Source organism: Biomphalaria glabrata, chromosome 10, assembly GCF_947242115.1.
Source record: "Biomphalaria glabrata chromosome 10, xgBioGlab47.1, whole genome shotgun sequence".
In the NCBI taxonomy this organism is placed as follows: domain Eukaryota; kingdom Metazoa; phylum Mollusca; class Gastropoda; family Planorbidae; genus Biomphalaria; species Biomphalaria glabrata.
In genome coordinates, this window is record NC_074720.1 from 8300663 (window position 1) to 8327057 (window position 26395).

The 26395-nt window shown below is 38.6% G+C and overlaps 1 protein-coding gene across 2 annotated transcripts in view; it reads right to left on the reverse strand.

Moving 5' to 3' along the window:
* LOC129928728 (uncharacterized) overlaps nt 1-26395 on the reverse strand; it is a 196617-nt gene that overhangs the window by 97172 nt on the left and 73050 nt on the right. Inside the window, exons 1-2 of one of the 2 annotated variants that reach the window (XM_056044463.1) lie at nt 17353-17783; nt 14561-14695 (exon numbers count right to left, since the gene is read on the reverse strand). In XM_056044463.1, the coding sequence (XP_055900438.1) occupies nt 14561-14621 (61 nt within the window). In that variant the 5' untranslated portion in view covers nt 14622-14695; nt 17353-17783. Of the gene's footprint in view, nt 1-14560; nt 14696-17352; nt 17784-26395 lie in introns of those variants that run through there. The other variant, XM_056044462.1, reaches the window with a different exon arrangement.

Genomic DNA, 26395 nt, shown 5'->3' on the forward strand with positions numbered 1-26395 from the left:
ACTAAGGGATTGGTGAAGGTGATTGTTTCTTCAACATTTTCCTCTCTTTAAAATGAATGCAGTTTAAGCTTATCATATCAACTCTAAATGAACGATCTTGAAGAGATCTAAGTATTTTGTCTTCTTGTTTCTGTGTATATATTCTGAAAAGCTTTTTCAAATAGTAATGTTGGACTCAAGGAATGTAATTTCAGAGATATTTTTCTTACTCTGTTTTTTGAGAGTGTGTGTGTTTGTGTGTGTGTTTGTGTTTGTAAGAAAGTTTCGACAAAACTTTGTAAAGCAATGAAATTTGACCTATCAGTACAATTGTGACATCTTTGAAGCATTTCAGCAGCCAGCGAAAGACACTGTCATAGCCACATTTTTACCGATTTCTCGCATTGAACTGCTAAATGACACTAAATGACAGCTAATGTCATGATAAAATGACTGCCAGACACAGACAGTGCTAGAAAGAAAAATGTCAAGGTTTTCAATTTGCCGAAATGACAAGCTGAAGGACAAGTCGGACTTCTAAGACCCAAGATTTACTATGAAAATATTAAAAAACGCGAACTATTTTCGTTTCAACAGTTGTGTTCATTTGTCAGCATGACACTTCGCCGACAATTTCCTCCAAAGGCTAAGAAATAAATGGTAAGGCTGATGGTTACCATTAAATTAATTCAATGTCCTCCTTCAGTCGCAACGACGTCACCATCACAGTGTCCCCCCCCCTCTCTCCACGCAGCCGATGTGCTGAAAGAAACGTCTGTGGAAAAATCAAGAGCCAGAGGCAGCTTGCAGCATAGAGTGCTGCACCCTGGCAGAGCCTGCGGCGCCACTGATCCAAAACTTGATTAACACTTGCCGTTTCTCTGGATACCAATAAACTGGACTTTTGTATTTATCGTATCGAACTGACTTTACCTATATTTTCGTATGGGTACCTGACCAGCTCTAATGTGCACCTGATGTTAGTTGGGGAAAAGTAAAGCGGTTGGTTATTGTGCTGACCACATAACACCCTCGTTAAAGATGGGCCACAAAAGCAGTCCAAAACAAAAACAAAAAACAAGCTTGAAATGAACACATGAATTGCCCCCCCCCCCTCTCCTCCAAAGTGAAGACGACTGACCAAAACTTAGCTCTAGCATCTTCCTAGTCTAGACTGCAGATCAAACCTGGTGGTTAAGAGAGGTGTGTGTGTGTGTGTGTGTGCGCATGTGTGTATGGACTAATGCCTTTCTATTAATCTCCATTCACATGTCCTGTTTCGACTAAGATTCTATTATATGTGCCGGGTATGAAGCAGGGTTAAGTCCAATGAAAGAATTGACAGAGGCCCGTGCGACTATTGAAAGGCGATACCAAGTAGATTGAAGTGAGCTGAGCTTGTCATTCAAAATGAATTTACCAAACTTATATCAACTCATTCCGTCAGCCCTTGGTAGACGCACTGCCGTAAATCCGGAGGTTGCATTTACATACTAGGAGCTTGCCACAAGCAGACACATCTTAATCACGACAGTATTACTAGCTGACTTAAGATTTAAATATTGGCGGTAAAAATGAGAAAAAAAAAGCAAAACTTAAAAGTATCTGACTCGTCGAAATTCTGATATTTAAAATTCTATTGTGGAGGCCTCTTTCTAGTGGAATCCCCGGATCAGTAGCCCCGTCTGCCCTCCCTTATATCCGGCAATGGATCTATTTAATTAAACTAATCAATACAAAGGAAGATTACTTCAAGGAGATATTGTTGTACTATTTAAAAACCAAAAGATGTACAAAAAAATAAACATTCTATTATAGTTGAAGTCTTAATTTCTAAAAATATCTGGCTACTCCACTGCCAACGATTCAGCTGCCAAGATGACCGATTAGTTTGAAAATAAATTGAGGACTTATCTAGAATGAGTACGCCAAGGAGTTTGAAAATACAGACGTGACCCTTTGCATTTCATTATAGGCGTCTGATGAAATTGATAGAAGAGTTAACTTCCCTTGGAGGCCACTAATAAGATTTTTTTTAAAGAGTGACTGTAAGGTTTGGGATTTAGAAATATAAATTAAAATTCACTGGTGGAGAGGTCGATAAGACAGATAAGGTTGAAATTCGTGTACAGGGCCGGACTTAGGTATTCGGAGGCCCTAGGCGAAGTGAATTAGGTGTCCACAGACCGAAACATAAAATTGCGCAATGAATTAAAACGTTCCTGTATCTAGATCTAAATCAACAAATAAAATAAAAAATTAATTAGCGCTATTCCTGTTGCTTCCCTTCTGGCATCATACATCCTAACAGAGACTAGCTAGGCTAGTAGGCGAGTCACAGAGCTCTGGTATGTTTTTACATATTTTTTTTTGAAGCCTAACGAGGCCCCCACCAATTGGAGGCCCTATGTGGGTGTCTAGTTTGACTATGCCTAAGGCCGGCCCTGTCGTGCAGATAAAAAATAAAGAGAAGATTAAACTAGTGGCTTTCATCACAGGACATTAGAGGGCAACAGTGGACAGGGTAAATGTAAAGGTGACCACTACCAAAGTACATTCATTAAACAATCATGAGTGACTGCAGAAATTACACAGTCATGAGTGACTGCAGACATTATTTGTTCATGAGTGCAGAAATTACTCAAAAATTTAAAGCCTTTTTAAAAATAAGTATTTAGTGAGTTCCAAGTTGATCATTTTTAAAAATAATTAAAATGCGAAATTGATTCCCCGACCTTCTAGACTAAGTTTTATCTTTCAGTCTTGTAACCTCGAAGTTCAGGATGAGGAACCATCGCAATAAAAGTTCGAAGCGCATACCACTAGTTCAATCAGCTATCTGACCAGGTAGCCAGATTTTTTTTCTTTTCTCTTGTTGTCAGTTATTCTCATAGTCTCTCTGCCAGGATTCCCACGCATACACCCTTACGTCCAAAAAGATCGATCTTAAGGTAATTGTATTATACGAATGCTTAGAGATTTACGAAGAAACACTGGTCTGATTTAAAATAGGGAATATGTAGGTGCTGTGACACTGTGCTCATGCTCACACTAGTGTTCACAGATCCCCTGTCTTAGGGAATTTAAAGATTAAAACAAAAATTGTTCCATGTCTTATTACTTTTTATATTATACAATTTTTGTTTTTTAATTTCAGCTACCGTGTTCCATTATGTATCGATAAAACTGAAGTCACACGTCTTCAACTGAAAATGTTAGTTACATGAGTTGCACTGTTAGCTGTATAATTAAATGCATGCAAAATAAGCTATGTCCAAGACATCATATAAATAGCTAATTATAAATGGACCATATTCGGGCGTCTGACTTATTAATGGGCTAATAATGATCGATAGGCGTTAATTTAATATTATTAAAGATAAGTATGTACATTATACATTCACTCTAAACGTATCAATAATATTAATAGCTCCAACAGTTAGAGTATTTTTTTTTAAATAGCGTAATAGTCTGAATAACAATATAAATTTTACCATCAAATGCATTTTATAATCTCTCTGCTTGTTTTATTTATACTTTTCACAATTGTGAGTTGAAAATTGATACCCATTTCTGTTGAACGTCTGGAGAGGGGGGGACTGGCTCAGTGGGTAACCTCTTGGGGCTAAAAAGATCAATCCAGCATACGTTAACAGAAGAGGAAGATGGAGCCAGTGAAGGCTCGAGTCTATTCAATAAGCAGGGGGGGGGGGGATGTTGGAAATCTGTTCCCCCATTGAGCTCGGAAATGTTTTCCGACTGTCAAGTGGAATACAGGCTCCTAGATGTTTCATTGATTTACAACATTGTATGCTAATTTCCATTACGTGTAATTTTTTTTTTTTTGCTTCTAAAAGAGCTTAGAAAATATAAGATGTTAAAATCACATTATAGATGTCACCACCTCAAAGTTGGTGCCATAGAGTAGAAACCCTAATTCTGTATTGTGTATGTTAATTCCATATTGTGAATCTTATTCACAACCCATGTTGCACTAAGGTGAACACTTTTGACCTTAGGTGAACCAGAGAGTTAAAGGCAGTCAGTCCACATAGAGATCTTGTAGCAAGCACTTGTATTGAGTCACTTAAGATATAAGCAGTAGAGTTAGATGTTTAAAGTAGTTGGTTATAGAATAAGTACTAAGTTGTGATATTCGTATATTACTGTTGGATTGATACTGACCATTCCTGGGTCGAATTGTATGGTGTATTCACTATGTGGTGTTATATTAAACGTATTGTGTCTGCTACACCCAGCGTCATTTCATTATTCAGTGATTTGTAACAAGAACCCAAAGTCACCACCACGCCTACATTGATAACCACAGCCACATTCATAACATATAAAATCACACGGTGACAATAGAGTATTATCATTATTTTGTTTTACTGGCCCCCATCTTATAAACTACAAAACTAAAGTTTCACTTTGTATTTCTACGAAAAATGATTACATCTGAAAAGCACATTTCTTAATCCCTATGCTAGGACAAGTTCGTAAAAATGCTTACTTATCTCTATTACTATTAGTTCAAGGAACGAGTTGAACGAGTCAGCCAAGAAAACGAATAACTGCGTTGAGTTCAAGTCTCTAACATGCACGACAAGATTAACACAGGGACTGCTTATAGAACGTAATTATATTCGCTCGCGAAGAAATGTCTGTTATTTAATGATGATATTGGTGTTAAAGGTAATTTAAACACAAATATTACGATATAATAATCTACTATCTCTTTCTCTCCTTTTCTCTTCTTTCTCACTATAGCTAGTACAATAAAGCATTATTACACCACAATCCAGCTCATATCAGACAAACATTCAAATTTGTATCTATCTATCTATCTATCTATCTATCTATCTATCTATCTATCTATCTATCTATCTATCTATCTATCTATCTATCTATCTATCTGTCTGTCTGTCTGTCTGTCTGTCTGTCTGTCTGTCTATCTGTCTGTCTGTCTGTCTATCTATCTATCTATCTATCTATCAATCTATCCATCCACATCCATCCACCTATCTATCTATCTATCTATCTATCTATCTATCTATCTATCTATCTATCTATCTATCTATCTATCTATCTATCTATCTATCTATCTATCAATCTATCCATCCACATTCATCTATCTATCTATCTATCTATCTATCTATCTATCTATCTATCTATCTATCTATCTATCTATCTATCTATCTACCTGTCTATCTATTAGCTCCCCATTGTCGTTCTCGCTGCTCTTGACTCTCTCAGGCTACTTCGAAACAAACTGTATAATTATCTCCCTTCATTTCATTGCCAACAAAAATAATATTACGACATAAAAGAAAAAAAGAAAATTGAAGTCGTAAAAAGGTTAGGTCGTTTTTGGTTCAATTGATTCTTTCTCAATAATATTTGGGTTGGTGCTCACTCGTGTGACACATTTTAATCTATCAAAAAGAAAATGTCCAGGGCTCATGGATAAATGGAATTATTAAGCGTTTTGAAACCACGTGATTATGACGTCTTCTAAGAAAAGAGGTTTGGGTGACAGATGGACCGAAGTCCTAGATCTAGATAAAAGTTACATATTAGAATTCCTGCTTAAAGTAAAACGACAAAACAAAAAACAAAAAACAAAAAAAACAACAACAAAAAACAAACAAACAAGGTTACAAAGACAGTTTGTGTGGAAACACAAACTCAAAATCGGCCCCCGAAGTGGTCCACCCAGGCAGGTATCAATATTTTCAGAAAAAAAAAACATCAGAATAAAATTCTATCAAAGACAAATGGCATAGGAGAATGGAGAAAGAAGGTTGACAGATCTTGTGTGGTGCCCCAACTGTCCAGCAGACCAAGGAATAGGTGAAAGTGAATATGAAGTTAGATGTGAACCTGGCCTAACTGATGTCTTATAATGATTATCTAATTGATCTAATTGTTTTGTAAAGGGTCAATTTCTAATTCCTCGAGAAAATATCCTTTAGTATATTGTCTAGTTCCGTTGAAACTTCATTGTACACGTAATAATATGTAAAACTACTTATTAATTGTTGTTTTAAATTATAAACAACTTATATGCATACTAAATAGGTTTTTTCTCTGAAAAAAAAGTTACCATTTTTGTGTGTGTAAAGGTCGTAGTTATTATAGCAGAACTTAATCAACTTAGAAATACAAATGTAAAAAAAAAAATTTTTGACAAAAAATCTAAAACCGTTTGCATAAATGTGTTTCGGTTAGGGTAGATTATTAAAAATCCTCCGCTATTTGTTACTATTAATAGTGAATAGTTGTAAAAGTGGTGTATTTTTATGAAAAAACGGCTTGCATAAGTGATTTAAAAAATTAGATTTTTCACTTTTAGAAAAGAAAAAAAGTAGCATATGGACTAAAATATTATGATGTCGGATTATCACTATCTTTTCCAGTTTACGAGATCTAAACGGGAAGGACGGAAAGACATTCCACACAAAACTAATAGCGTCTTTTCTCCCTTCGGGGGCTGCTAAAAATGAGTTTAAAGACCAAGGAAATCATTGCATTGTTCTCGGATGACTGATTGTGGCTGTGAGTGAAAGAAGGGATTAAATGCTGGACTGAATGTGACTGAACGTGCCTTGATTTGACTGAATATGCCTTGATTTGACTGAACGTGCCTTGATTTGACTGAACGTGCCTTGATTTGACTGAACGTGCCTTGATGTGACTGAACGTGCCTTGATTTGACTGAACGTGCCTTGATTTGACTGAACGTGCCTTGATGTGACTGAACGTGCCTTGATTTGACTGAACGTGCCTTGATGTGACTGAACGTGCCTTGATGTGACTGAACGTGCTTTGATGTGACTGAACGTGCCCTGATGTGACTGAACGTGCCTTAATTTGACTGAACGTGCCTTCACTTGACTGAACGTGCCTTGATTTGACTGAACGTGCCTTGATGTGACTGAACGTGCCTTGATGTGACTGAACGTGCCTTGATGTGACTGAACGTGTCTTGATGTGACTGAACGTGCCTTGATGTGACTGAACGTACTTTGATTTGACTGAACGTGCCTTGATGTGACTGAACGTGTCTTGATGTGACTGAACGTGCCTTGATGTGACTGAACGTACTTTGATTTGACTGAACGTGCCTTGATGTGACTGAACGTGCTTTGATGTGACTGAACGTGCCTTGATGTCACTGAACGTGCCTTGATGTGACTGAACTTGCCTTGATGTGACTGAACGTGCCTTGATGTGACTGAACCTGCCTTGATGTGACTGAACGTGCCTTGATTTGACTGAACGTGCATTGATTTGACTGAACGTGCCTTGATGTGACTGAACGTGCCTTGATTTGACTGAACGTGCCTTGATGTGACTGAACGTGCCTTGATGTGACTGAACGTGCTTTGATGTGACTGAACGTGCCCTGATGTGACTGAACGTGCCTTAATTTGACTGAACGTGCCTTCACTTGACTGAACGTGCCTTGATTTGACTGAACGTGCCTTGATGTGACTGAACGTGCCTTGATGTGACTGAACGTGCCTTGATGTGACTGAACGTGTCTTGATGTGACTGAACGTGCCTTGATGTGACTGAACGTACTTTGATTTGACTGAACGTGCCTTGATGTGACTGAACGTGCTTTGATGTGACTGAACGTGCCTTGATGTCACTGAACGTGCCTTCACTTGACTGAACGTGCCTTAATTTGAATGAACGTGCCTTCACTTGACTGAACGTGCCTTGATTTGACTGAACGTGCCTTGATGTGACTGAACGTGCCTTGATGTGACTGAACGTGTCTTGATGTGACTGAACGTTCCTTGATGTGACTGAACGTACTTTGATTTGACTGAACGTGCCTTGATGTGACTGAACGTGCTTTGATGTGACTGAACGTGCTTTGATGTGACTGAACGTGCCTTGATGTCACTGAACGTGCCTTGATGTGACTGAACGTGCCTTGATGTGACTGAACGTGCTTTGATGTGACGGAACGGGTGTGAATATGACTAAATTAATTAAAATTGACTCAACCAGGCTGAAAGATTCTGAAAGTGACTAAACGTGACTGTGATTATGATATGTATAATATAGTATGATTTAAAGTGACAATATAACGGAATTGAACTGTAGGTGACTGTTTAGGATGGATAGGATTGATTATGACTGAATGTGACTCTTTATCATGAATATGATTGAATATCACTGATGTAACTGAATATGGTATGCTGGGACTGCATGTGACTGAATAATGACTGACTGAATGTGACTGAATAAAGACTGGCTGAATGTGACTGAATAATAACTGACTGAATGTGAATAAATGTTTTTCCCCATCTTTTCTTTTGTCATTCCCTTCCCACCATGTTGTAAAATAAAGTTTGTCAAACCCTGATGCCTTATGTAATGTGGCCATACCATCTTCAGCCTACGTTTTGTTTGTTAACAAATGAATTAATAGTTAAATTACTATTATTATTATCTAAGCTAGCTTCGCTTTTCCTTTTTATCTTTTTAAAAGGTACCAAGGCCAGACTGAGGCCTTCTAAGCCTATCAGAAACCTCAGCACTAGAAATGAATAGGTAATCGTTGTTGAGACGTGTGGCTGAGAGGCTTTAACTGCCTGGCTACCTATCCAGGGGACCTTGTTTCACTATCATAGTCATGTTTACTGGGCACCAAGAACGGAAAACCTCCCAGAGACCTCTCTTCCCCCATTGGTCCACAAAAGAGATTAAACCATTACGCACTGAGTATTCCATAAGCATGAAAGCATCGCTATAAATAAATCTAGGAAATTTAGGCACCGGATAATTAGGCACCAGATATGTAGGCACTTTTTAATTATGCTCAAAATTATGGTCGCTATTAATGAGTGACTAATTAACCGGTGCCTAAATTTCCGGGTGCCTAATTTACCGGTGCTTAAATTTCCAGTGCCTAAATTTCCAGACACCCTATTTATAAGCAACGAAAAACAAATGTTTCCTGATGCCTCTTAGCTTCATGCCTAGACCGTTTCCTTCTGCTGGAGGATCACTGCTAAAAGGCACTTAGGAACTAAACAGCGATAAAGAATCCTGATGTTATTGCTGTTACAGTTTACATTGCGGACTTACAGGCGGTTGTATACATAAGTGACCTGAAGGGGGGACAATTCATCGCAGACTGAAAGGATGAACTGACAGAGTTGCTGGTAGCGAGGTTTCTTAGAGTGTCTTGATGTTAATAGTGGAATTTTAAAAAACGTGCAAGGATTATGAAGACCTATTATCTCTCTATATATAAAAAGCTTGCAGGTTATTAATAAATCTAGAATCTCGATGATGTTAGTTGATATAGCAATGAGTTAGGAGTGTTTACTTTGAGTTGTGTCATGAGTGGGTAAAAGAAAAAATCACACCATGAAAACATGACTTTGAAATGTGCTAAAAGTAATGTTTTTGAGAGAGTAGGCTCCATTCTAGTCTGAACTATTTGAACTGAACCGAATCTTTCTCAGATCTAATGGTTTCATGACATCTATTGAGGAACGTAGATTGGGACCACTGCTACGTCAAGCTTTGATAAGTATATTCTGATCGTCACTGTACTGTTCTGTGTACATGTTCAAGTAACTTAAGTCCTAAAGAGAATGCACGACACATTAAATCATGACCAGTATATTACATCAAATGGTAGCCAGTACGCAAAAGAAACTAGTGGCCAGTATTGATGGTCAGTATCATTTACCCATCATTTACACATTATTTACACATCATTTATATTGATAGTCAAGACTTCCATTTACACCTTCTCACTTTTTTAATGACCGTATGTCCTTTACGCAAGACCTGGCTCAAGTCTTTCAGGTCTGCTGATGACTTTCGTCATTGTCGACATTTCCCCCCCCCCTTTTTTTCCCCCATGTACTTTCGATTTCTTTAATTCCGTTTCCGCTCTTGTGTATCATTTATTTTTTGAAGCCTGTCAGTTCAAAAAGGTTACATTTAAGTGCGCGTGTCAGATTGACACTTAAAGGTTAGCACGTCTCTATCCATCTCAAGATATGTCAGATTTATTCAAGTCTACTTTCTTTTCTTATCGGCCAGGTTTAATTTTTTTTTCTAAATAATTTACCGCCTCTTCCCCAAGAGAAGCCTGACAACTTCATTAAAGATAATGCTTAATTCATAAAGCCTGATTTTTAATTTCCAGCCTTAGACAAATCCCAACTTGTAAACATGTATTTATGTTAATATGTGTGAGTTTGTGTTTTGAGTATATTTGAAGTTTATTGTTTGCATGCATCAAATAATTGATTTTTTTAAACCTATGCCCCAGGTTCCTGTTTGCTAACTTGCCTTGTGCCTGAAGATATTGAAGATTACCATTGCCTTCTTTATGTAGAGCCCACTGGCGGATCAAGGGGGGGGGGGCCATAGGGGCGATCGCCCCCCCCACTCGGCCGACCCCCGGCGGACGAACTTTAGTATAGGATTCACACAATTTGTATACGAATTTATTACTTATGTTAAAAATATAGACTAATTATTTATATTTCAACCTATTTTAAGATTATTTCGCCCCCTCTCTAGTATGTTGGCCGATTTGTTGGGGTCGGGAGGGGGCGATGGTATCCATCCCGCCCCCCCCCCTTACACTTTGGAGTGGGGGGGGGCGGTCCAATTTGTTTGTAGAAATCACAGCTTGCTAACAAAATCAATTAAATATCTCTATCTTTAAAACTTGTTATTGATGTTTTAACCGATCTTTATATTATGTCGTTCCCTGTTGGCCGATTGGTTGGGGGGGGGGGGGCGAATACCTCTACTGCCTTTCCCACCTAAACCCTTTGAGTGGGGGGGGGCGGTCCATTTTTATGGAGAAATCATAGTTTGTGAACAAAATTAGTTGAATTAATATATAAATTAAAATTATGTCGCTGCCTTTCTGGTATCTTTGCCGATTCGGTGGGGTGAGGGGGGGGGGGGCGATTGCATGTACTGTCCTCCCCACTCTAGCCCTCTGAGTAGTGGGGGGGGCGGTCCTATTTTAGTGGAGAATCATAGTTTGTGAACAAAATTAGTTGAATATCTATATAATATAAACTGACCCATTGTATATTATGTCGTACCATACTCTAATCTCAAATTGTATCATTAGTAAATTTAAATGAAAAAGGGTTGTACCAGGTGGGAGGGGCGAGACATGCAATCGCATTTCCCCCATCGGACAAATCAATACTTTTTCTTTTTGTAGTATAGTTAAGAAATTACAAAATTTAAAAAAAAATTAAATTCTTATATCGAGTCGTCCCACCCCTATTCTTTAATGCCAAATGCAATCTTAAGCAGAAATTATTAAATCGTTTTCACTCTACCACCCCTCCCATTTCCAGACAGAGTTTATGTAATTTCACATGAATTTATCATAATTATTTTAAGAAAGACTGTGCATTGGAAAAGTTAGAATTCAAACGAAATTTTTCAGTATAAAAGTCATGATTGAGATGAGTTCTAAACTCAAATAGTGATGTCATAGACGCCTTTTCCCAACCTTTACTCAATCTGATATTTTTCTAGTTAAATAAATTTGGGACTATAACTCACAATTTATACTTCAATTTTCTTAAATACTATTTATCGAATAATTTTTTTTTCGGCGGCGATCCTCAAAGCAAAAATCTAAATATGTGGGGTATCCTATCTTTTCAAGGAACAAATCAGTTTTATTTGCAATGTATTATGGGCCTATAAATTTATATTAGAATATTTTTCAAGTACAACATTATTCGAAAGGTCCTTTTTAATAGTATGAATAATGAGCTTTAGGTCAGGAGAATGCGTTTCTGCAGTGAAGAATGAAAGAAAACGCTTTTGGCGTCGGGGCTTCGCCCCGAACTCCATTGATGAATAATGAGCTGCAGATGTCAGGAGAATACGTTTCTACAGTGAAAAAAGCAAGAAAACGCTTTTGTCGTCGGGGCTTCGCCCCGAACCCCACAAGAGAACCTTATAGCGCTGCCCCAGTTGTTTTGTTTTTCGCCGAAGGTTGAGAAATTATATATATATATATATATATATATATATATATATATATATATATTTGTGTGTGTGTGTGTGTGCGCGCGCGCTGTACACACGTTTATGCATAGGGTTAGGGTTTACTGGGCGTTAGGGTTAGGGTTTGGAAAAAAATCGCCCCCCCCCCCACTCCGAAGTTCTGGATCCGCTAGTGTGTAGAGCTAACCTGGCTGAAGATATTGAAGACTACCATTGCCTTCTTTATGTAGAGCTAACCTGCCTGAAGATATTGAAGACTACCATTACCTTCTTTATGTTGAGCTAACCTGCCTGAAGATATTGAAGACTACCATTACCTTCTTTATGTAGAGCTAACCTGCCTGAAGATATTGAAGACTACCATTACCTTCTTTATGTAGAGCTAACCTGCCTGAAGATATTGAAGACTACCATTACCTTCTTTATGTAGAGCTAACCTGCCTGAAGATATTGAAGACTACCATTACCTTCTTTATGTAGAGCTAACCTGCCTGAAGATATTGAAGACTACTAATGCCTTCTTTATATAGAGCTAACCTGCCTGAAGGTATTGAAGACTACCAATGCCTTCTTTATATAGAGCTAACCTGGCTGAAGATATGAAGACTACCACTGCCTTCTTTATGTAGAGCTAACCTGCCCGATGATATTGAAGACTACCACTGCCTTCTTTATGTAGAGCTAACCTCTTGTTTGCATCAAGCTAGATATACTTCATATATGAAACTTTGTATAATTCTTCCATTCAGCTTGCAAATACATGAGCTTAAAATCTCATGTGTAGACACGGTTCTCGAAAACGGTTCTAATGATTTTCTTATAAATTTAACAGTTGATGTATATCTTTGTGGAAAAACATACTAGCTATTTGGCCACACTGGGAAAACTCTAGTTTAACCCTTAGATTTTCAAAGTATAAAAAAATAATTTTCATTTGGCTAGAGCACTAGACAATCTTTATCTAGAGCCGACTTTGCGTCTTTGGTTATTTCCGTATTTAGGTCCTATTCCTTGAAGAGTTTAAACAATTAATCTCCTATTTTGTCTCCTAAGTCTAGATCTATAGCCCTATCATTAGAATTTAATATACTCTGACTTACAGATTTATACATTCGCTCTTAACCAGGATTTTTTTGTAATTATGGTGGGGTAAACATTTTTTTAATTTTTTTTTCTATATATCACATATAGGTTTTTAAGAGTACAAAATTGGCTCTTACGAAACATTCAGTGACATAGATAGGGTGGGGAGATGTGTGTGGGGGAGATTAGAACCCTCCTTCGGGGCCCACAATTGAGAGGGCCCCCAAACAAGTGTTCAAAAAATATTTTTTTTTTACATTAAACATTAAATATTACGCCATTATCTCATGTCGCGATGTCGAAAGTCAAAATGCAGTGGCCCCTAAAGAGGTCAAGTACCCCGGCCCCCAAATGATGACAAACTCCTAGCTACGCCACTGGAAACAGCTATCAGCTTTATAAAAGATGAATTGTCTTTGTTTAAAAAAAGAGTATTCTATATTTTTCTTGTTTCTCTGATAAGATGGTGTTAGTATGTGCAGAGATGGCACCCCTACAATACATGATTGAGAAATGCAATTAATGACTAGAGCAAGTGTCAGACTTTTCGTTCACTGCTGTTTCTTTTAACAGTTTTGTCTTCATCCTTTTCGTCATTACTATTCAAAAGGAAACACAAAAGTTAGTATCTTCTGATAGTTTCAGATTTTTACCGAAACAATCTTTGTACTTTCTCTGCAGAGAGCAATGGAAACATATAGAAAAAGTAAGAAACGTCTGGCATGGCACAGGACCAATGTGAGCGGGTATTGAACTTTTAAACAGAACAGTTTGATCGTAATTAAAATAAGTAACATTATACACGCTTTATAGAACGAAACTGTAGTTTACTGTAAACAACGAGTAGGAGACAGATGTTATTTGTTTCCCTGTCTGACACTTTCTCTCTCTCTCTTTCTCTCTCTCTCACACACACAAAGACTTTCTCTTTCTTTTTCTCATACACTCTCTCCCTCTTTCTCTCTCTTACTTTTCACTCTCTCTTACTTCCTCTCTATACATGTCTCATTTCGTTTCTCTCTCACTCCCAAATCAATATTTTAAAAATTTCCCTCTCTCTCTCTCTCTCTCTTTCTCTCTCTCTCTCCATCTCTCTCTCTCTCCCCCTCTCTCTCTCTCTTTCTTTCTCTCTATCTCTCTCTCCCCTTGTCTCTCTCTCCCCTCTCTCTCATTCTCTCTCTCTCCCCTCTCTTTCTCTCTTTCTCTCTCTCTCCTTCTCTCTCTCTCTCTCTCCTCTCTCTCTTTTTCTCTCTCTCCCTCCTTCTTTCTCTCTCCCTAACTCGTTTTCTCCTCAAAGCCACTTAACAATGTTTCTACCTTTTTCTCACCTTCTTTGACATTTCAAACTAGAATCTATTAATCGCCTTTTGTATTTTCTACCTCCCCGCCCCCCACCTTCCACCTCTTCGTCTCGTCTTTCACTCAATCAATGGATGCAAATAACTTGTCGGACACTAGTACTTACCGTCGGCCGTAGTCAGATAAATGACCAATAAAAACAGCAGTACTTTGGACTCTGAGGTCATCTTGGACAAATCATTTTTTCCCCCAACGCTGAAACGGACCAGGAAATAGACTGGACAAGCAGCTCCGCTGGTCACTGGGAAGAGAAAATGAAAGCATAAATATCAATTTGTTTCTTCCACCTTCTGCAGCGACCGGGACAAATGTATTCAAAATGGCTTCATTGCTAGCAAAAGTCAATGGTCGATATCGGTCTGCGTTATTAGCGAGTGCTCATTATACGACATGCTTCGCAACTATCAATAAACTTGATGATCTTTGTAGATTTACATGGATCTTGGTGCTCTGGGACGACTGACCTACTTCCGCTTTGTCAAGACTAACTATATACAAGTGATAATACTCGCTAGGCTGAGTGGAATACATTGCTTGGCTACCTATTCAGAGGTCTCTCAAGTTCAAATCGTGAGTCAAGCTGTGTTTGCTGAGAAAACTGTAACTATTAACCACACCCTCTGCCACCCTTACAAAAGATTGGACCTTAGGGCTGTGAGCATGCTACAACATGATAGATGTGCTATAAAAAGCAATTTCGCCCTCACTGGCATATAGGAAAGTAGATAACAGCAGATAGCCTCTGAAAGAGACAGTTGGAGAGCTCTCTCAAAGGGCTGCCAGACAAACATTTGGGACTTAAAAAGGAAAGCCCTTATTGAAGACAGGCGCAGAAGACGGAAAGAAAACAAATAGACCGCCGGCGGACAACGGCTTTGTCTACACTTGGTGCAGAAAAATAAGCAGGTCGCCATTGCCATTATTAATATTGTTACTATTATATATTACTGTCGATCAGAGGTGTACAACCTGTTTTAGCCTATGGGCCTAATAAATTTCCCACATACTTTTCACCGTATGCATCTAAGCCAATAATCGTCGAATCAAATGAATCTGATCGTCTGCGACTTCATTTGGCAGAAGTCTCTTGGTGATGGTGTGTGTGTGGAGGTGGGGGGAGAAGATAGCATGGCGCCAAGGTCCGGATATGGCCCGCGGTTTTTGAAGAATCGTTTGATTAAACGGATTTTGTTTTCACTAGTTAGCAATATTTGAACAGTGAATAGCCATAGTTCAGAAAAAAAAAAATTACATCTGAATATATTGACCGTGTTTGAATTAGTTACATTTGAAGAGAGAGAAATATCTATCTATGGTTCTAGCTGATCAGCTCAGACAAACAGCATGCCTCAATACAACCACGAAGAGCGTTAAAATGTTCTTTTTAGATTAGTTTGTCCTTTTAATTCTCGCGTCTGTTATATTCCCCTAGCGCCTTGAGCCTACGTTAAGTTTATTTCACAAATGAATCGCTTTATAAATTACATTATTATTGTAGACATGAACGGATTGTCCTTCTCTAGCACTGTCAGTATCGAGCGTCGTTAAAGGGAAATCAAACTCTGGTGATGTGGCAAGTCTGCAGCACTTGTAGAGACGCACTTTAGGTGACTTCTAATGAACACACAGTTATGACAACATTGATCCAAAAGAGAGACTTTAGTTATGACGGTTGAGGCTAGTCTTTCATAGAGGTAACATCGTACATGATAGCGACTGAGACTAGTCTGCTCCCGTTATAAATTTAAGTTATAATTCTTCATACGCCTGTTGATTGTTCACTCTATTTGTGGAGTGTTGTTAGTTATCTGCACGTCTGTAACTACGAAGTCACAAGTAATATGACTCGTACAGAAACACGCAACCTATTTGCTGAACAGTTAAAATTATACAGACGCAGATTAGACATCACCTCTACAAGTCCCTCTACCAGGTAACGAGAAACTTCTTAAGGACATTAGAGCCTCGAATATGTTTGCGAGGTCATTGGTCACTATCCCCTCGGTTGATTTAACAACAGCGTAGATTGGAAAAAACATCCATCGCCGCTAAATCTTTCAACTTAGATTTTCATATTTTGTTCTTTTAATTATGTTCAGTTTTTCATATAATTTAACCTCTTCAGAGTTTTCTTTTTTTCTTTTAATAAAGAGCAAATCTGGTCGATTAAAATCCACCGTCCAGCAAGTTCAAATAAGTTATCACAGTACAGTAGATAATTGGTTAACTCTAGAAACTTCTGTGGTGAGTATTTGTTGTAGTAAGGGAATGCATTTTTTTCCAGTCAAAGGCATGCTTTGATGCATTATTATTATTATTATTATTATTATGTTAGAAATGAACGAGCAGTCATTCTCTGGAGCTGCCAGGCTCGAGTTTCGTTAAAGAGAAACAAAATTCATCGTAGTCCCTTTAACAGTTTCCACTGAGGAATTTTCTGGTGATGTGGCAGGTCTGCAGTAGTACCGCCCTCTGACAGGCAACGAGGATGTTTCCAGGAATGCCAAGGTCCTTGAAGGTATCTGTGAGGTCGGTTGTTATTATCCCCTCGGTCGATATAACAATGGGGTATATTGTTGTTTTAGATAACTTCCATAAACGCTTAATCTCCAAGCCTGTATCGAAAAAGGCAATACTAAGCGCGATAAAAAAAAAAAAACGGCATTGTTAGCTTTCATTTAATAAAAATGTAAAGCAAAGACATTTTTTTTCTAATACAAAATCGTAATTTTCACTTATCATCCTTATTTCTAACAAGACTGGCCACGCGCAATCCGTTTCGCATAGGGCCCCGCAATCGTTTGGTCATTATTTCCTCGGCTGATATAACAACAAGGTGTACCGTTATTTTAAATCTGTATACTAAGGTTTTCAAGATTACAATTTAGTGCAACAAACCTTCTCACTAAAGCAAGCGACTAGAATCTTGGTCTCCTCGTTACTTTCTCGTACCATCCAATTTGGTTGTTAGAATAAATACATGGATTCAAAATTCATCGATCATTTCCCTTGCTGTTAGCGCTGTTTGACAATGTACATGCTATAATAAATTCTACCCTTTTTTTTTTCCCTCTTAAGTTTTTATTTGTTTCTGTGGGATTTTTTTAAAGAAAGGAAATTTGGTTGTAAATTTGTCAAGTTGTCGGATGAAGTTATTGAGTTACTGTGTGTGAGGAGGCTGGGAAAGATACAATGTAGGTTGACAAACGAGGTGAATTTACGATGGGAACATGGATACATCTGAGAACATTCGTGATAGCGTCATTCTAAAATATAGAGAAACACTTAAATCACATGCTTCAATAAAAATGTCTTGCTGTAAATATAAATGTCTTGTTGTAAATATAAATGTTTTTGTTGTAAATATAAATTGTAAATATGATATTCATAGTGTTCAGGGTTGTCTGTTATAGAAGAAACAACGGGCCACATCGTGTGTACTCAATATTATTCTGGAGTTTATTTATTTATTTTTTTAATTTTTTGAATTGATATAGTTTTGCGAGACGAGGTGGCTGAGCGGTAAAGCGCTTGGCTTCCGAACTTGGGGTCCCGAATTCGAATCCTGATGAAGACTGAGATTTTTTATTTCAAGATCTTTGGAAGCCTCTGAGTCCACCCAGCTGTCGGGGAAAAGTATAGGTGGTTGGTCGTCGTGCTTGCCACATGTTAACCGTGGGTTATAGAAACAGATGACCTTTACATTATCCGTCCTATATACCACAAGGTCTGAAAATGGGGACTTTTACATTTATCTTTCATGCCTATAGCATATCTGTCTTGTGGAGGGGGCTGGATGGAAGGTTTCCGTGCTGCCTTTCGGCACTAAGAAATCACAATACTGTGTGAGCCCCTTATGCGGTTAATGCAGACTTTAGCAAAAAAAAAAAACAGAATTTTTTTTTTACAATACCTCTATTTAAGGAGGTGGGTGGACGCTGATCTCAAAAAATGGCGTTGGCCATATACGAAAACTTTAGTTTGACCGTTATAATTTTTGAAAGTAAAAATATAAAAAATGTAAATTTGGCTAGAGACTAAATCTAGGTCTAGATCCTACAACCGTTTTGTAATGAATATCGCGTTCGGAAATATCCGAATGTAAGGCTTTTTTGATTCAAGATTTTAATAAATTAATGCTCAGGAACATTTCGCGCATTGTCTCCTAAGTCTAGATCTAAATGCTTACAACTGGAATATTAAAAGGTGTATTTCGTTCAACCAAGAAAGTAGGGGGAAGAGGGGACGGGTACCAAAATGTTTTAAAATCTAACATTCATTGATTTAATGAGAAAAACAATCGCCCAATAAGTTCCATAAGACAGGTATTGTTTTTTTGTTTTTTTTAAAGTATTTTAAAATGTTTTTCTTGTTTCATTGTGACACAGCTTATGCCTCTTATCCGCTTTCACTTTTTGAAGTAGTGTTGCAGAGCTATCTATAATAATATGTTTCAAAGGCGATGAATGGGTTTTAAAAATACATTTGCTTAGAACTAAGTAATAGAGAAAAAAAATCAAGATAGAAAAAGAACTGACACAAAAAAATGATTGAAAGACAGAGAGACAAACAAAAAAACAAGACAATAAGCGAAGAAAAGTCGAAGGAATAAGGATATTACAAAGTAATCAACAGATGAAAGAATATCAAACGAAACATTGGATATTGATAGCTTAGTAAAGTACACGAGAGAGAGAGAGAGAGAGTGTGTGTGAGAGAGAGAGAGAGAGTGTGTGGGGGAGGAAAGTGTGCTAAAAAGACGTGGGGAGAGGGAGAGAAAGAAAGAAAAAGGTACACTGATGGAAATGTACACATTTAAAAGAGGCAGATCTGATCACAAAACAGTAGACAGAAGAGAATGAATTAGAGCAAGAGAAGCAGAGAAACAACAGACATTATGTCTGTGTTAGACAGAGGGCAAGAGGCAGAAAAGGCAATTTATTTCTAGATCTAAGATTAGGGGAAATCAAAAAAGTTGATACTGAAAAAAAAAAGGTGATGAAAAGGAAGATGAAAATATGACACAAACCTCTCACTACGTAAGTGAGATACAGTATGCAGAGGCGTAGCGAGGAAAACGTGCGCCCGTGGCAAGAAATTTTATCGGCTCCCCCCCCCCCCCCTATTTTCCATGAACATCACATAGAAATATAGGCTCATAAATTAAAAGTATTTAATAATAGTATAACACAAATAACCTTAGAATGTATGACCTAACTAAAATATGTACACATTTTTTTTTTTTGGTGCCTCTCTGCGTGTGGCGTTCCCCTGAGGGTGGCGCCCGGGGCATCGTGACACCTTCACCACGCTTCTGACAGGATGTACCTGTCGTGACTACATTCACCCGAGCTATTCTGACACCAATATATTGTTGTAGCTCCGCTCCCTCGCCACACTGATGGTGCGCATGAGAGCACCATTGAACGCATGAGAGCACCATTGAACACATGAGAGCACCATTGAACACATGAGAGCACCATTGAACACATGAGAGCACCATTGAACACATGAGAGCACCATTGAACACATGAGAGCACCATTGAACACATGAGAGCACCATTGAACACATGAGAGCACCATTGAACACATGAGAGCACCATTGAACACATGAGAGCACCATTGAACACATGAGAGCACCATTGAACACATGAGAGCACCATTGAACACATGAGAGCACCATTGAACACATGAGAGCACCATTGAACACATGAGAGCACCATTGAACACATGAGAGCACCATTGAACGCATGAGAGCACCATTGAACACATGAGAGCACCATTGAACACATGAGAGCACCATTGAACACATGAGAGCACCATTGAACACATGAGAGCACCATTGAACGCATGAGAGCACCATTGAACACATGAGAGCACCATTGAACACATGAGAGCACCATTGAACGCATGAGAGCACCATTGAACACATGAGAGCACCATTGAACGCATGAGAGCACCATTGAACACATGAGAGCACCATTGAACACATGAGAGCACCATTGAACACATGAGAGCACCATTGAACGCATGAGAGCACCATTGAACACATGAGAGCACCATTGAACGCATGAGAGCACCATTGAACACATGAGAGCACCATTGAACGCATGAGAGCACCATTGAACACATGAGAGCACCATTGAACACATGAGAGCACCATTGAACACATGAGAGCACCATTGAACACATGAGAAGACATGTTGATATAAGACAGGAAGAAGGACTGTTGCAGATCTGGCTGCAGTGATCTGCAAGTTATTGAAGTCTGGGCTGTCTTGACTCGAGAGTACGTCCTGTGTGCTATCTATGAACTGTTTTGAGGACCTGGGACGGCACTAGGAAGTGTGTCGGTGGTCTGTATTGATAGTTAGGTAGCAAAGGACTGTTGCAAATCCGGCTGCAGTGATCTGCAAGTTATTGAAGTCTGTGCTGTCTTGACTCGAGAGAATGTCCTGTGTGCTATCTATAAACTGTGTTGAGGACCTGGGGCGGCACTGGGAAGTGTGTCGGTGGTCTGTATTGGTAGTTAGGTAGCAAAGGACTGGTGTCACTTGAGATAGGACACTCTGGGACTAATAGCTGAAGTCCATGCCTGTTTGTAACTGTAAATAAATACCTAGTTTATTGTTACCTCCTGACGTTCCTCTGAGTGCCTACCTTAGAGTTTTAACAATAGGATGGACAGATAGTCAAAGACACCACGGACATGTGAAAGTTTTCATAGTACTAACTGTGTGAAGTGTTAAAGACAGAAACAATGTAGAGAGAGCGAGAAGGAGAGAAAATGACAGAGGAAGAGAGAAAGAGAGTGAAGTTGAGAGAAAGAGAGAAACCTGGAGGAGAGAATAGGAGTGAGCGAAGAGGCAGAAAGGAAGAAAAATATCAGTATTATGGTCAAACAGTACAAAAAGTAGAGACTCTTAAGTGCAAGAGAAATAGCGATAGCAAGGTCGGACTTAGGCATAGACAAACTAGGCAGCCATCTAGGGCCTCCGACTAGTGGTGGCCTCACACAGGACTCAGAAGTTTGTTTTTTTAGAGAAAAATTTACGAAACATGGATGAAATCTCAAGCTTAGCAGAAACTGTATGACTCTATGTGTAAGTCTCTACTATGATTCAAGGTTCATTCACAAATGTATAGATCTACTTGTTTGACTACATCTGTTAGACGATCATTGTTTTATTTCTTTTGGTGATATATCGAAACGTTATTTCTAGTTTGGTGATCATCAATCTTCCATGAAGCTCATTTGTTTTATCGGCGCTTAGATTGAGCTGAAAAAATCAGTCTATGACATCTGTGCGAATATGTTTTAAGAAGCTTACAGAACTCCGAAAGAAAGCTACGAAATTTATTTATTGATTTCGCTGGTAGATACTGGGTTTTGATTTATTGTGCATTTTTTGGTCTTAATCTTTTCTTTTTTTTTTTCACCCAATTTAGTTGGCCTAAGGCCTTCAATTACCTAAGGCCTTCAATTACCTAAGGCTTTCAATTACCTAAGGCCTTCAATTACCTAAGACCTTCAATTACCTAAGGCCTTCAATTACCCAAGGCCTTCAATTACCTAAGGCCTTCAATTACCTAAGGCCTTCAATTACCCAAGGTCTTCAATTACATAAGGCCTTCAATTACCTAAGGCCTTCAATTACCTAAGGCCTTCAATTACATAAGGCCTTCAATTACATAAGGCCTTCAATTACCTAAGGCCTTCAATTACCTAAGGCCAACTCGGGCTATAGCCGAAGGGTCGAAAGAAAGAGAAGGAGAGAGCAAAAGAAAAGTAAGAGGGCGCAACTGAGAAACAAAACAATGGTGAAATAGATAGAAAGAAAGAAAAGATCAGAGAGAGAGAGAGGAGGGGGGGAGTGAGAGAGAGAGAGAGGAAAGAAGCATACAGAGGAGAAAAAAGAGAAACAAAACTGGATTAAAGAAAAGAGAAAAAAATGGAAAGAGACAATGACAGAGTGGATAAGAGAGAGAGAGAGGGATGGAGAGAGAGAGAGAGGGAGGGAGGGGGGAGAGAGAGAGAGAAACAGAAAAAGTTCATGCTCAAGATTCAGCTACTGCGTGTGATTGTAAAATAAAAAAAAAAAGGGGGGGGGGTGCCGTACAAGTGACCCGGTCACCCACTTTACTTCCAACGAACGTGTAAATAATTGACAAGCAGCTGACTAGCAGCAAACACGTGCTTTCAATGTCCTATCTAGACATTAGCTGGGGGGCGGGGGGGGGGGGCTACAGGACATGGACATGGTTTGTACCCAGCCTACAAACTGATAAACAAAAAGTCTGACATTAAGTCTGAGAGTGAAACAAAGTAAAGCACATACACACTGAAATCTAGAGCCAAACTTGAAACAAACGAACTGTAGTGACCTAGTTTTAGTTTAGAGATTACGTTACGTTTGTAAATAAATAAATTGTGCATTGTTTTTTGTTTTTTTTTTTAGCGACGTTAAAAGTAGTGACGTAGTCAGACCAATGACGTTACAGAATGTGGGTACATGGAGAACAAGATGGCTAGAGCTTAGAGAAGGAATGGATAGTGATAGAGACTGCTAAGAAACCGACGGATAGAAAGACGAGCATCCCATTTGTGAATAAATACATCATTTGAAGTATTAAGAACTCTTGAGTACGTTTCTCTTGCTAATTGTAATGTCCCTTTAGACTGGGTTGATGAAATAGTATTGGATTTGCACAGCACACAATACCCTAGCTAGGGTGGAACAAAGAATCTAGAACAAATGGTGAAACAAACGAACAAAGAAATCTAGAACAAATGGTGAAACAAACGAACAAAGAAATCCAGAACAAATGATGAAACAAAAGTACAAAGAAATCGAGGACAAATGGTCAAACAAACAAACAAATAAATCCAGAACAAATGATGAAACAAAAGAACAAAGAAATCTAGAGCAAATGGTTAAACAAACGGAAAATGAAATCTAGAGCAAATGGTGAAACAAAAGTACAAAGAAATCGAGGACAAATGGTGAAACAAACAAACAAAGAAATCCAAAACAAATGATGAAACAAAAGAACAAAGAAATCTAGAGCAAATGGTGAAACAAACGAACAAAGAAATCTAGAGCAAATGGTGAAACAAAAGGATAAAGAATTCTAGAACAAAAAGGTGAAACAAACCAACAAAGAAATCTAGAACAAAACGTGAAACAAATGAACAAAGAAACATTTTGTTTGATGAAAAGGTATTTACTAGGTAAAAAAAATGTCATCTTCCTGTTTACTTGTCTTCTGATAGATCCACGTGACAAGTGCTTGAGAACGCGGAAGGGTCCATTAAATCATTTAATCAGCCATGTTCAAATGTCATTCCACCCAGTAACTTGGCCATTGTCCGCAGACTCGCCAGACTCCCAACAGTGTTATCATTTGGCCAGGAAAAACTCTCTCACACGTACACACACCCACACACCAACTTCTTATAATAACACTACTAATACTAACAATAAACCGAAAGAGACTAAAGAACAAAATACAAGAAAAAAAAATACACTTTTAAAAAATACACTTTTAAAAAATACAATGCTTTTATAAAACTTTTATTATACAACTTTAAATAATTATCTTATAAAATAAAATAGGTAGTAAGGTGTGTGTGTGTGTATGTATGTCCGGAATAAAAATCAAAACCGTTTGACCTATCTTAATAAAACTTGGAATAAATTTTCCTTAGATCATGGCGGAGTCCGTAGTGTATGTTTAATGCCCCTCATACAACCAGTGGGCCCTAAATATAGACAAAAAGTACATAATTGTATCCCTATTAAAGAACAAAACTTTTCACACTCTACTTTTTTTTTTCGTGGCACAAAAAAAAATGTTATGGGAACATTCTCCATGTTTGACATAGATCTAAATTCAATCCACTAGACCAGTAATACCCAAACTAAGGTACGCAGGCCGCGGGTTTATCCGGCTAGTAAAATATCAACAAAAAATATAAACAAATATTTGCTTCAAACCGGGCATCGAACCAGAGATTCTGACACCATTATGTGCGTAAAGTATTTTGGAAGTGTATTTACCTATTTAGCCAGCGGGAATTCATATTTTTGTGATTATTTATTGATATTAGACTTTTGGTTTAGATCTTCTAAAGGCACCAGAAACACTAGACGTGACAACACAGTGACACTTATCGATGACTTTGTTTAGGCTAAATACCAAAAAATTATCAACCCACCAAAAGAAAGTGTACTTGTATGTGCCATATTCTGTAGCTTTAATTTTTATGTTTCCAATTATATAATAATTAGTGATTTAAAAATTAAAAGTTTAAAAATTAGTGGTTTGATATTAGTGATTACAAAATTAGTGATTTAAAAATTAAAGTTTAAAAATTAGCAGTTTAAAATTAGTGGTCTAAAAAGACACCGTGAGACTCGATGCGTTACGATACCAAAGAATTTCACACAGAAAATGACACTAGCAAAAAAAAGATTATCTGTGCAACGTTTCATGAAAACGCTAGTGCGGGTAGCTTCTGACCGAGAGAAATACAGAACCCTGAAAGTAATCCCTGTAGCGCTGACCTTAAGTCCAAAACAAGGAACGATAATTGACAATGTAAATCTATTCACTTTTTGTTATTGATTGGTTAGTACTTTCTCAACCCATTGAACTCAATACCTCACTAAAACTAGATGAAAGTCTGTGATGGTATTTGAATTCTTAGGAGGAAGCTGAGACGGTGAACTAACATGATCGTAATCTTAGTCTAAATCTCTCGTGTATTGTTAGTTTGATTTGAATAACAATCGATATCGGTATTGAATTAGAAAAGATTATTTTTGTTGAAGGCAAATGTCTTATGGTCAAGCTAGGAATCAGATCTTTAACATCCCATTGTGTTTAAACACAACAAGCACACACGGAGGTAAGCCCACGCAGGCACACTTACTCATAGACGAAGGTAAGCACCTGCAGGCACACAACTTACACATGAAGGTAGGTACGCACAGTCATATCTACTCACACGCGAAGGTAAGCCCACGCAGGCACACTTACTCATAGACGAAGGTAAGCACCTGCAGGCACACTTACTTACACATGAAGGTAGGTACGCACAGTCATATCTACTCACACGCGAAGGTAAGCCCACGCAGGCACACTTACTCATAGACGAAGGTAAGCACCTGCAGGCACACTTACTTACACATGAAGGTAGGTACGCACAGTCATATCTACTCACACGCGAAGGTAAGCCCACGCAGGCACACTTACTCATAGACGAAGGTAAGCACCTGCAGGCACACTTACTTACACATGAAGGTAGGTACGCACAGTCATACCTACTCACACAGGAAGGTAAACACGAGCAGGCCCACCTACTTACACGTGAAGGTAGGTACTCACCTACTCACACAGCAAGGTAAACACGAGCAGGCCCACCTACTTACACGTGAAGGTAAACACGAGCAGGCCCACCTACTTACACGTGAAGGTAAACACGAGCAGGCCCACCTACTTACACGTGAAGGTAAACACAAGCAGGCCCACCTACTTACACGTGAAGGTAGGTACTCACCTACTCACACAGCAAGGTAAACACGAGCAGGCCCACCTACTTACACGTGAAGGTAGGTACTCACCTACTCACACAGCAAGGTAAACACGAGCAGGCCCACCTACTTACACGTGAAGGTAGGTACGCACATACTCACACAGGAAGGTAAACACAAGCAGGTCCACCTACTTACACATGAAGGTAGGTACGCACAGTCACCTACTCACACAGGAAGGTAAACACCAGCAGGCCCACCTACTTACACGTGAAGGTAGGTACACACAGTCACCTACTCACACAGGAAGGTAAACACGAGCAGGCCCACCTACTAACACACGAAGGTAAACACGAGCAGGCCCACCTACTAACACACGAAGGTAAACACCAGCAGGCCCACCT